Source organism: Molothrus aeneus, chromosome 5 (assembly GCF_037042795.1).
Source record: "Molothrus aeneus isolate 106 chromosome 5, BPBGC_Maene_1.0, whole genome shotgun sequence".
NCBI lineage: Eukaryota > Metazoa > Chordata > Aves > Passeriformes > Icteridae > Molothrus > Molothrus aeneus.
In genome coordinates, this window is record NC_089650.1 from 63,055,276 (window position 1) to 63,068,580 (window position 13,305).

The 13,305-nt window shown below is 42.2% G+C and overlaps 1 protein-coding gene across 1 annotated transcript; it reads right to left on the reverse strand.

The window, feature by feature from the left end:
• Positions 1–672: 672 nt before the first annotated feature.
• On the reverse strand, positions 673–12,639 carry SUV39H2 (SUV39H2 histone lysine methyltransferase). Its single transcript, XM_066550976.1, has 7 exons — positions 12,594–12,639; positions 11,442–11,587; positions 9,828–10,499; positions 7,767–7,913; positions 6,058–6,187; positions 4,555–4,670; positions 673–2,853 (listed from the first exon to the last, which is right to left on the reverse strand). Exons 1-6 carry the CDS (start codon positions 12,610–12,612, stop codon positions 4,561–4,563), a joined length of 1,224 nt encoding a protein of 407 aa, XP_066407073.1. The 5' UTR covers positions 12,613–12,639; the 3' UTR covers positions 673–2,853; positions 4,555–4,560.
• Positions 12,640–13,305: the final 666 nt, after the last annotated feature.

Sequence of the window (13,305 nt, forward strand, 5' to 3'; positions counted from 1 at the left end):
TCGTTTCATATCTGAAAACTGTGCATGTAAGTTCAAGGCTGCCTTTAACAGAATGCTCAAATATACAGGAATCTGTCGCAGACATCTTTTTGTGAAAATCCTTTTCTTTAGGATTTTCCCTTCTGAGAAGCTGAGGCCTCAGAGACAAAATGCAAACAATGGTTATTTGCTGCTCTGGAATGCAACAGGTGGATTTTTGATTGGGCCATCTTGAATGTTCACAATTAATAGCCAACCACAAACCATATAGCTTAGACTCTCTGTCTGAGCCACAGATCTTTGTTATTCATTCCTTTCTATTCTTAGCTAGCTTCTGAGAGGAAACCTCTCCTTTTATTTCTTTTTAGTATAATGTAATATATATAGATATCATAAAATAATAAATCAAGCCTTCTGAACGTGGAGTCAACATTCTTGTCTCTCCCCTCATTCAAGAACCCCTGTGCCCACTGTCACAGGAATCCAGTCTGTTCAGGCAAGTGTAAATTTGTACCAGTTCTCACCAGCCCTAAACTGAAAACACATCACTTCCTCCTGGTCCCTCTGCTGGAGTCCTTACACTCCTAGAAAATTTGGGTACAAGCCAGGAATTAAGAGGTTGCAGTCTTAAAGCAAATGCTACAACTAATTCAGACAGGCTATTTTTTTTTTAAAAAATGACAACAACAAGAGAAAAACTAAATTTAATTTATTTTATCAAAAACTAGGAAGACAGCAATACTAGAGATGACACAGTATGAAAAGAAAATGTTCCTGAGCTTACAAACTGCATATTCTAATACAGTTCCTAAAACATACATTAAAAATAATCAAAAGATTGACTTAACTTGGAGATAAAATAAATAGACAATTGCTTTTCTGGCAGGTGATTTTGCAGCTTTAGTTTTGCTACAAAAAATAGAACAAACAAAAAAAGAACAGCTGGAGGGCAGGCCACAGGTTACCAGCCCCCAAGAAGTGCATACACACGACTGAATTGGTGACCATGATGATGCCAAAGGATCACAAAGCAAAACAAAGGCAGAAGCTGGGCTGGTTTATCTTCCCTAAGAAATTGAAAACAGCTATTTCTCCATTTCCAGTTTGGCAATTTTCTGCCAAACTCATAAAAACAGTAAAAGGAGTTTTAAAAGTGACACAGTGTCCCATTAAGCTAATTAATTGACTGCAATCCAAATACACTGTGAATACATAAATATAAAATACTGTTCAAGGCTTTTATGTTGGAAACTGGATCCATGGGTTTCCTTCAAATAAATACAAAATACTGCTACCTCCCAGAACATAAATTAACAGTTCTTTATTTATGGCAGAAGATAACACACATATCCTTAACAAACAGCAGCGTTATTCCAGTGCTGGTGATAACATTCTGTGCCTCTGGAAAAGGCAGACACCGCACTCCAGTCCAACTGCCACAGCTGTTACCTTCTAAAATGCAGCTACTTGGAATATTTAAATCAGACTGGGCATGGGGAGAGCCAGGGCCTGCCCCGTGCCCGCGGCACAGGCGGGGCTGGAGTGAGGAATCACCTCCTGCCGCAGCCGCTCCATCCTGCAGGGACAGCGCAGGCTGCGGCGCGTTAAGGAGCTGGAGCCCGTACCTTCCATCCACATGGAGTGCACTGCTCATTTGAGCTACATGCAAGGAAAAGCACTAATGACTCCAAACGATGCAAGATCATCTGGAGTTTGCTGACGTTAAAGCTCCACATTCCACTTAAAACTTTAAATTTAAAAAAAAAAATCATTAGAGATATGGCATGATAAAAACTGATGAGATTCAGCATTTATCAACTGTGGATACAGGTTAGCCAGATTACATCAAATACTTTTAAATCTAAGCAAACTTCTTCCTAATCATTAAGCAATATAAAGTCTCTATTTCAATGTGTATCTCTGTATTGTAGATTACAAAACTCACACAGCATTTCCAGCAGCCCATGCTCTTCACCAAAAGTGTAAAACTGATTTTGGCTAGTAGCATATAAAATGTCATTTGCTACCAAAGAGCCAGATCTTCAGTACAAATGCAACTGTGCTTCTTAAGAAACAACCTTGAAATGCTCTTTTTGAAGTGCTAATAATTAACATGGAATTTAAGGCATTTTCTAACTAATTAAGTAAACAGTTACATGCTAGGTACTTGACTTCATTCACCTGAGCCAACAGCTGTGCACCTTATAAAGATAACTAGCTGACCTATGATACATAGCCAGCATCCAGCTATGGAGCATCCATTTATGGAGCAACATTATTCTGCCTGACCCTGTCAACATTTACATGACTGGTAAGCAATAAGCAAGTTTTACAAGCTCTGAATCCACGAGAAAAAAACATGTGGATCATTCCTAGAGCATGGACCTTGGCTGTGACTCCACTCATCACCCACCTCAACTGCCCTTCAGTGGTTCTGAAGCCAAGCAAAACTTAGCATATGTTATGAATAAATTGAGACAACTTTAAGATGATCAGGAAAAAGAAAGATGACTCAAGCAGCTGAAGAACGGCACATTTCTCAGCCTTTACATTCAAGAACATCTTACAAATGTCTACAGCAAATGGGTATACTCACCCCTAGTCTAACTTCACTGAAGTTAACATTTTTGCAACCAGAAAATACAGGCCTAGTATCTTAGAAGTCTGTCACTAGGTAAAAAAGACACAGTATGTAAAAATTTAACCAAGTCGTGAATATACATCAATCCCAGGGCTCTTTTGCACCTAACAGATAACAGACCATATCTCCACACTGCACTGGCTTTGTTAGACAATGGGCTGCTCTCCTTAACCTTTTGCTATCTATTTCCAAACTGTAGCCAGCAACTTGTTTCAGCCACGACTGCCAAATTTCTGTAATGAAAACAAACAGCAAATGTTACTTCTGACAATTCCATATTTACAAATGCTCTGTGGAACTGCAGTCCTCCTATAGAATCCTAACTAAAAATCAGAGCATAACAACTGAAAACATTCTACATAACATCAGCTAAGAAGTTCAAGTTTTACACTTGGGATCTGTTAATACCAATTACAGAATCACAGAATCAATTAGGCTGGAAAAGGCTTTTGAGGTCATCGAGTCCAACCTATGACCAAACACCATCTTGTCAACCAGACCATGGCACTGAGTGCCACATCCACTCTCTTTTTTAAACACCTTCAGGATGCTCCTCTCTGAGCAGCCCATTCCAGTGTCCAATCACTCCTTCTGTGGAGAAATTTTTCCTAATATCCAACCCCCAGCACACCTTGAGACTGTCTCCTTGTCCTATTGCTGGATCCCTGGGAGACTGACCCTCACCTGGCTACACCCTCCTGTCAGGGAGTTGTAGAGAGAGATGAGGTCAGGCCTGAACCTCCTTTTCTCCAGGTACACGATGCTGAGCTTGGTGAACTCATCTGCAGCTCCCTCATCACCCTAGGATGGATCCCATGGACTTATGAGCATCTAAGTGACTCAGTAAGCCTCTAACTGCTTCCTCCTGGATCACAGGGGGACTATTCTACTCCAGCTCAGGAGGCCAGTTGTCCTGAGGACAAAACAACTGTCTTAATGTTGAAAACTGAGGCAAAGAAGGTGTTAAGTACCTCAGCCTTGTCCTCATCTTTGGTGACCATATTCCCTCACTGTGTTCAACAAAGAATGGGGGTTTTCCTTGCCCCTCCTTTTGCTATTAATGTATTTATAAAAACAGTTTTTACCATCCTTTAAAGAAGTGGCTATGTTAAGTTTTAATTGAGCTTTGGCCTCTCTAATTTTCTTTCTGCAATTATTTCCTTTGCATGGACATTTTACAATTCCATGGTCATTTTACAATTTGCACTCCTGTGAACCTTTATTTACACACTGGCTCTCCTTAATCCCTCACCCTGGTGCCATAAATGTTATTACTAAGATCTTCAAGCTTTTCTTTATATAACAAAAAAGCAAAAGAACTGTCAACTAAGATTTAGAATTCAAATCAAATGCCTCCTGACTTCTCAAGGTATAGAAAACATGTAGCTTGAAGCTGAGTCACAGGAGGTTTAGACTGGATCAGGAGGTTTAGGCTGGATATTAGGAAAAGGTTCTCTCATCCAGAGGGTGGCTGGGCACTGGAAGAGGCTCCCCAGGGAGGTGGTCACAGCACCAAGCCTGGCAGAGCTCAAGAAGTGTTTGGACAACGCTCTCAGGCACATGGGGTGACTCCTGGGGATGTCCTGTGCAAGGCTAAGAGTTGGACACGATGATCCTTGAGGGTCCCTTCCAATCCAGCTTATTCTATGACTCTAGGAATATTCAAATCAAGGTACATTAGAGTTTTCTTTATATCCATTTTACGGCTTCTTAAACAACTGCTCTAGAATTTTTAATCCCCAGTAGCAGTTCTGTATCGGCTTGAAACACTACAATCTCTTTCTTTGGCCAATGCCATTTCAATTACAAACACAATACCTTGTTTTCACCATCCTTATTTAGATTAGATGTAAGAATACTTGAATATATGTGTGAAAGAAGAGTCTTCTTAAAACACATTAAAAAAAGAACAAAATATTTGTGACTTTGGATACCCAAACTCAGTTGAGATAACCTCTGCAACACATGGCTCCACATTTACAGACAGTTCTGATGCTCTTTTTGGATGGGCTAAGACCTTCAGCAGAGTCTGAAGTCAGATCTATTGAACCTGCAACACAGATGAACACAAGTAAGAAAGTTCTAATAGACAGACCAAGATCATGCCCAGTGTTCAAACAGCTTCTAAAGGCCTTCTAACAGCCCAGTTCAAAGAGCTGTGTGTGAAGCTCACTCAGATTCTACTGACACCCTTGTTACAGCTGCCTGTACAACACCTGGCATACACATCGGAATCCAAAACTCAGACTTCATCTTTGTAACCCCCAGGTATCCACATGGATTAGCTGAGAGTGCAGCTGGCCTTCAATGTCAGTGCCACAAACAGAGGGAAAGAGGAGTTTTAAGATTCAAGATCAATTTGGCAGTGTGGTGTTTTAAGCCCAGATGGCAATGAAACACCACACAGACACTTGCTCACTTCCACCCCATCAGAGCAGGGAGGAGAAGCAAAAGTAAAACTTGTAGGTTGAGATAAGAACAGTTGAATAATTGAAACAGTAAAATATTGTAATAATTATGATATTCTGATCATGCTGATACTGATTATTATTATTATTAGTAGCAGTAATTGTAAAAAAAAAAAGACCAAACCTGGGTGCTGCACCTACAATTGCTTACCTTTGGCTCATTGATGCCCAGAGGCCATCCCTGAACTCTGATCAGCCCCTTCTGGATATCTCCCCAGTTTCTGCACTGGGCATGACATTCCCTGGCATGGAATATCTCTTTGACCAGTTCATCTGTCTACACTTCCTACTGGATTTTTTTTTTTTTACATTTTTTTTTTGAGTACCTCCTCACTGGTAAAGCCTGAGACACAAAGAAGTTCCTGATTTAAGAAAACATCAGTGAATTATCAACACTATTCTCATACTGAGTCTAAAACACAGCACTGTACCAGCTACTGAGAAGAAATTAACTCTATCCCATCTGAAACAGCTGTTCCATAGAACCTACATCCACAACTGAGGCCTAGAGGACACCAGAATTCAAAGACAAACTGATGGTGCCTCATGCTGCTGAGCTGTTACAACTGCCTTAGTATCTATCTTAGAAACTATCACTAGCAGACTACCTAGCAAGCAGTTTACCTAAAATGCTGATTTGAATAAAGGAAAGCTTTATTTAAGAGCAGCCTGACCATTCCTCTGAGCATTCCTGGGGCAAAGCTTCAAAACCATTTGCTTCACCAGTCAGTCTAGCCACAATCCCTGATGTGCTAGGAGCACTGAGGGAGGCAGTGCACTAGAGATGCAGGCAAAAGCTTCTGGGTGTGCTCCTCTCTGCACTACACATCACGAGCAATGACTGTTCTGAAAGCCAGAGCTATGTTATAAAAAGCTCTGCCTGAGCTAAATGCTATCATCATTCAGGCTGCAGTAAAACCCACCAGCACCCCAAAACTTCCACAAGAATCAATGTTAAAATGTGCAGACCTTTCATCTGATAGTCAAAGGTTAGCTCTTCTCCAGCCTTGATGGTCCGGGTAGAGAACAGCGCTATTCGAGGAAGACGCAAGTCGAGGTTATCAATAAACACATTGAAGACTTGAAGATTTGGATCACACTGTAAGCAAAAATTAATGCAATTTCTGTTTAGAAAAATTAACATTTAATATCACTGAAGTGTTTAAATAAACCAAGGTCACAGCAAAGAAAGAATGGGCTCTTGTCTCAGTGACAGAAGTCTGCAATTATCATCTGAAATCAACAAATTGAAATAAGGAAATAATAATTCCTAGCTCAGATTTAAGTCCTTCCAGGAAGGCAACCTTTGCACAATGTGCAGACTACACTAATATGCAACAACCTATAAAAAAATGGCACCTTCAAAGGTGACAACAAAAATGGTGACAAAATAATTAGAGCCTACTCTAGGCCAATGTAGGCTAATACTAGCCTACATTCAGAGACTAGTATGTACCAACAAAAGCCATAAAAAGAATTAAAGTTGAAAGAAAACTAAAAACAACCGAGTGTTTCAAGCCCCACAAACTCACTGCTCTGTAGTGATGCTCAAGCACTGCTTCCAGGCCAGAGATAACATCTTCATACTATGCATGAATTTCTACTGTAAACTGCAAACCTGCTTGGCTTCTGAATTCCCTGCCATGGTCTGGGTGCTGGGAGGAAGGTGAAGGTCACTAAGCTGGAACTAGAAACCATTTCCTCATTTTGTCTGGATTAAGTGTCAAAAATCAGTAGTCCCTGAGACTGTTAAATTCTGAATGTTTTTTTATTCTTTAACAGTGAAATATATCACAGATTAAAGAATCAGAAGTGAAGTTACAGACATCTAAATTTACACTGAAGACTGAGAATACTTCACTCCCATTTGCGAAAGTGAAGAGCAATTGTCTGTATCTAAAATTCTCCTTCATCCTTCTCCATGGCAAGCCTGCATGAAATATCATCATCTCACAGACCTGAAGGCATGAATTTTCTGTATTTGTAGAATACTGACTGCATACCTCACAAACATTGGATTATTAAGAAATAATAATTTTTAGTTCAGGAATCCTTACAAATGCAGCTCAGCTGTCTTGCCTTAGGTACTTCAGTTGAACTTCAACAAAACACTACAAAAACTGCTTGTGAAAATTTACTTTTGAGTACTTTGGCAAATTTAGATTAGGAGGAAAAATTATATTTCACTGCTGTAGATACCTAAGAAAGCACAAGAATTTTCTCTTTTTTCCTCTACCAAGTTTGCTGGATGAAAGTCAGAGTAACATTCCATCCTGCCCAGCTACAAAATAACACATCAATTCCTGTAATCTCTGACTCCTGGCTAATTTCATTAAGGAACTGTCACATGTTAAGTATTTCAGGTACTCAGAAAAAACACACCCAAACCAACCCTATTTTTGTTGTCTAGAACCAGCTGATTCAGTCAAAATTCCAATTCTATAGGATGTCCACTTCAGGCAGCATCTCTGCCCCTGATTTTTGTAGGCAGTCAATCCAAGTAAGGCCCAATATTCTGTTCTATTTATTACATCATCTGATTAAATGGACTGTGCTGGCATGAAGCAAACTACTCCAGAAAAACTGTGAATACAGTAAGGAAATATTTACATTAGAAGACATTTCTAGCACAATTAGAATAATTCTCCAAATTCTTAGTATGCAAAACAAAGTCTTACACTGTGGTTCACAAAGTGGGATACATTTCCATATCGAGCTGCATCTACTGTAAATTCATCTGAGTCATAGTCCAAGTCAAACAAGTAAGTATTTCCCTGGTTGTCATAGAACTGGCCTCGCCTCTCTGCTTCCTCACTTGTAATCACCTAAAAAAAAAAAAAAAAGAATAAAGAAACCTGCATCATGTTATTAATTATTACTAAATCAAAACAAAAATCACAATCAAGTTAGAAAAAAAAGTTAGAAAAATACTTAGCAAAAAAAATACCACACTAAGTTTTTGATGTTGAAATAGCATTCCATCATTCCATCTAATGAATGAAGAATACATAAGAGTACATACAGCTGAACTAATTATTTTGATTGAGGCTTCTCTGGGTGCAATTTGTCTATAGCTGATGCACAGCACTACCTTGTCTCTGGAAAAAAAAAACCATATCAGCACCCTCTACTAATAATTCTGATGATGACAATACAATCAGCTGTTTTTACTGAAGTTTCTATATACACACTTTCTCCATTAGACCCAGAAAGCCTCGTTTACTTCACACAAAACCAAGATTCAACCTTTTCCCTTTGCAAAGATGATCAACAGGTATCAGTCTTTAAACCCCAGCCACATTTACAGCCTGATATTCATTTCCTCTCTTCCCAGAAGCATCTCTTCCTGCTATTTTTGACTGCAATGAAAGATCCTATTCACTGCAGCTCAGTCACATCACTTCACAAAGCTCAATCTATTCAACATCTACTAGGCAAGTGTGTCACTCTCAACAGATGAAACAGCTTCAACAACTTCATCTGCAGCCTGTCACATTAAACACATTCTGTTGTGCAAATCAGCAAAGAAATCATAATTTTGCAGCAAGAGAGATACAAAATGTGATGGAATTGGACAACGAATCCCTCTAAAATCTGACAGATGAGATTTGAGAACTCAGCAGTAGATATTAAGTAGATTCAGGTGAAACAGTAAAATACACACTCTTTTCTTTAAGCAAAAAAATCACAGAATCACCTTTGAGTGAATGCAGTGTATGACCTTGTGTATATTTAAAGGAAATGGATGACCATGAGAAGAAGTTTTGGGGCAGGAAGCATGGGGGAAATCTACTAAACACCAGAAACATTGTACAAAGGGACAGCAGGCAATACTTTGAGTCAACATAGTAGCAAGGCAGATTTGTGGTAGAAACGAAACACAGTGTAACAGAGAGGCTGCCAGGAACTGCTGGTGTGAAGAGCCCTGGAACAGAGCAGAGACTGAAGCACATAAACACAGGGCAATACAAAACCTCAAGAGTAGCTCAAGGTCTGTATTTTATAACATAAAAGTTCTCTTGGAAATAGTATGAGATTGAATAAGCAGATAATGTCTGTATTATGAATGTTACTCTTGCTGTTAATCAAAAGCAATAAATATGCTGGGAAATACTACCTTAGAAGGGCAGACAGAAAAGGGACTGAAAGTCTGTACAGGGAGTTTCAAAACAAGTGTGCTTTGGGAATGGCAAAAAACTACAAAAAAGATGATCAGAGAAGAATGAAGAAGATGATTGCCATGAAAGAAATTAAGGACTTGCCTTTAGAAATACTATTAGGGCATTTCTCTAAAATAATTCTTTAGTGCCATATGAGATAAATATTCTCTTTACTTTTGACCTTTTACAACTGCTCTGGAATGAAGGAATGTTCTAGACAACATAATTTTGCTGTCAACTTGAATGTCCCTCTCTCTCTACTCAAAAGCAGACTGATCTATTATACAGTAGAATTGCACAGTATCCTGAGTTGGAAGAGTCCCACCAGGATCACCAACTCCTGGTCCTGCCCAGGACATCCCCAGGAATCACACCATGTGCCTTATTGTCCAAACACTCCATGAACTCTGTCAAGCTTGTTGCCATGATCACCTCCCTGCAGAGCCTGTTCCAGTGTCTGACCACCCTCTGGGTGAAGAAGTCAAGAAGTATGAAAACTGAGAGAAAGCTCATTAAGATTTTATCTAACATTTCCTTGGTTACATGTAATTCACCTCTACAAGATAAATACATACCTACCTCTCCAACATACTCCATCACAAAACTGTTGGTTTTAATTTTCTGGAGGGTTTTTACTCCCCAGCCACGGCCGTTGTTGGTTCTGAAGATGCAGAGGGAATATGGGGTCCCTTTCTGCACAATCCTATTGGGGCAGTCAGGCCCACACCTACAATATGAATTGCACTCATAGATGGGCAAGCCAGGCTGGATTTTCAATTTCTTACGTTTATTGTAAGCCAAAATAAACCCAGCCTCCTTTGGACAGCACTTCTCAGCAGGGCAGTCAGCACATTCACAGCCACTTGTTATTCCATTGAGCACATTTATTCCTGGAGCAGGTTTATACTCATTGATGTAGTAGAAGTCTAAAGGAGGGCCTTCAAGATCCACAGTGTTTTCTACCAGAATCATTGCTTTGTGATTCTTTTTCCTGTTGAGTTCTTCTTTCCACCTCTGCAGAGCTATTCTTTGTTTAGCCTTCTTTACAACATAATCTGCAATTGCAGGTTTCAGAGTTTTAACGTGGTTTCTCAGTTTCATTGCTTTGCCTCCTCTCCCCCGAGACAAGTATTCATTCTTGTCTCTAAGAAAGTTCTGAATAAGCAGAGGGCAGTTCAGATGTTTCCGAGGTTCCCAAGTATTTGAAGATTCTGGCCATCCTTTCCACTTCACAAGATAGTATGCTTTGCCCTTGAAATAGAGAAACAGATACAGATTTAGCCAGAGCTCATGTTGCTGAAATCCACCATTACAGAACACAGACAAACACAAGAGATCTGGACTTAAGGATCAGCACACAGGGCAGAAGGCCTTGATGTCCCCATAAAAATTACAGCTGGGGAGAAAGAGAAAAATCAGGTTGTTTGCAAATTAACTTATAGCACAATTTTCATACTTTACAAATTTTCTCTAGGGGCAAAAAAATCCAAAGCTGGGATGAACTCTGCTAACAGCATACCTGGAGGAGGAGGCTAGTTTGTCAAGGCAGGTGGTAAGTTATGCTAACTCGCTGTATGACTCGTATGCACAAGCAGACTGCAGTCGTATCACATACAGAACAAGAAAAAATGCAAAACGTAGCAAAAAAAAGTCTAAAACCCACTATTGGTCATATCAACCATCCTCCCAGAACACTATTTGATTTGATAAGTGTAACATTGTATTTACAATGAAGCACCATACATTTTGCACTTATTTAAAAAGGACAAATAACTGTAACAAGGACAAATCCTGAGACTGAATTTCACAGGAATCCATTGGCAGCACATGGCCCTTTTTCTTCATCAAACAGACTAAAAGAATCAAGAGAGAAATACACAAGGTTGTCTGTAAATAAAGGAGAGGCATCATAATTCATACTGAGCTACCACCCTAAAGCATCAGCATCAGATACACAAAGGTGAAACATTTCATATTCTAAATGTCTGTAATTTCAGGAAAAGATCGTCCTTCCACATAGTGAAAGTAGCAGTTTACACCACTTTCTGTTTAAAGTTTAAAATATATTTAATTTGATGCCATCAAAAGCTTTGTCCTCACTGTCTGATTCTTTATATTATGAGCAAAACTACCTTTTGCTTGCTTCCAAATTTCAGCTGAAAGAGTGATCAAATTGGTCTGTGTTTCTCTTACCTCTTCTACCTTGTAGTCACACAAATATTCCACCTCATAACTCTTTAGACTCCTGTTGGTGATTCCAATGGATTTACATGTGAGATTTTCCTTCCTACATAATTCTTGGAGGGTCTCATGTGAAGCTAGGCATGGCACATACCAGGCTACAATAAGAAAATTGGTAAAGAATCCTATTTAATGTCTCAGCTAAATTGAAATCATTATGCCTCATCCCAGAGTCCCCACACTACCATTGGTGACCGCAGTCCACGAGTCTCTTGTACAACTGCAGCGTCTCCAACTCAACCCTTCCCTAACGGGTCAAGTGAAACACGTTCATGATTCCCTCCCTGCACCTTTATTCGGTACGGTACGTACGCATCCAAACAACAACAAATATTTTGGAGGGCAGAGACTTCCACAGGTGAAAGATACACTAAGCACCAGCAATTTTTCTACAATTACCGCATCGCATAACTGAATTACGGCAAGCAGGAAACCTCCATTCTTTAACGAGACCGCCAAATTTCTGTAGTCAGGCGCAACTGAGTACTTGCGATGCAACCATGGTGACCGGACGAGGAGATAGAGACCCACAGCCCTTATCCGGCAGGATCGCGAGTGCCCGGTCAGCCAGGCGGATTTAGAGGATCGAGACATTCCCGCAGGGCGCCAGCGCCCGGGAAACAGCGGGATCGAGGGGCTGGATGGAGTCCAGAGCGGGAGCCGCCGCTGCAGGGCCGTGCCCGCCTCCCCCCGGGGCTCCGCGGGGCTCTCCCGCCCCGGCCCCCGGCGCAGCTCACGGCACTCGGGAGGGGGCGGCGGTGCCTTTCCCGCGGCCGCACCGGGACCCAGCGCCTCTCCCCGCGTCCCACCCCCGCTTCCAGCGTTACCCCAGGCATCTCCAGCCCTCCTCGCACAGCTCCCCTGGATCCTCAGGGCAGCGGGCAGGACCCCCAGCCCTTCCCTCCCCGCCCGCCGGGGGTCTGTGGGCAGGGGCCGTGGGAACGGTCCTGACAGAGCCGAGCTACAGGGACCGGTAGCGGCTCCCACCGCCGAAAGCCAGCGGGAGCTTCCCCACCCGTCCTTCCCCCCCGTCCGTCCTGCCCCCCAGCGCCCCGGCGGCCGCAAACCCCGGGCGGCCGCGTCCCCAGCCCGCTCCCCCCTCACCTCCCCGCCAGCCCTCCATGTTGGGGAGTGGGGGGGGGGAAACAGCGCCGGCTCCGCCCCCCGCCGGAAGGGGGCGGAGCGCAGAGGGCGGCCCAGGCGCGCGCGCGGCTCCGCCCGCCCTCCCCTTTCCCGCCTCTGCCGTGAGGGGCCCCCGGAGGGACCGAGCCGGAGAACGGCTGAAAGGCAGCGGGACGGAGTTCAAGCCATTTTGCTTTTGTTCTTACTGAGCTCTGCAGTGCCTGCGACAGGCGGGGGAAGCGCGAGGCAGTTTCTTTCCCGGGCCCCTCAGCTGCAGAGCTGAAAAGAACCTTAGAGAAATGGTCCCGGCCTTACCCTCACTCCTCAGATGCGGGGTTTACTATTAACGTAGCTTCGACAGAATCACAGAATCGATAATTTTACAAAAGGCCTCTGAGATCAAAGTCCAACCTATGACCAAACACTACCGTGGCGACCAGACCATGGCAGTGAGTGCCACGTCCAGGCTTTCGTTAAACACCTCAGGGTATTTAATTAACCACCTCCTTTGGGCAGCCCATTCCACTGTCTAATCACCTTTAATGTGAAGAAATTCCTCCCACTGTCCCACCCAAAGCTCTCCTGTCACAGCTGAGTCACTAACCTCTCATCCTGGGGCTCTTTTCCCAGGGAACCACTGACAGGAAGGCTCCGTTCAGGCAGGTAATGGAATACAACCCTCTGGAACCCCAGA

Bases quoted from the DNA above. Each gene is read 5' to 3' on its own strand.
- SUV39H2 (XM_066550976.1), bottom strand. The intron at 10,500-11,441 runs GTAAGAGAAACA...CTCTATTTCAAG, and splicing joins GTGACTACAAGGTAGAAGAG to GGCAAAGCATACTATCTTGT. The intron at 4,671-6,057 runs GTCTGCACATTT...TCTGTGTTGCAG, and splicing joins CTTTGACTATCAGATGAAAG to GTTCAATAGATCTGACTTCA.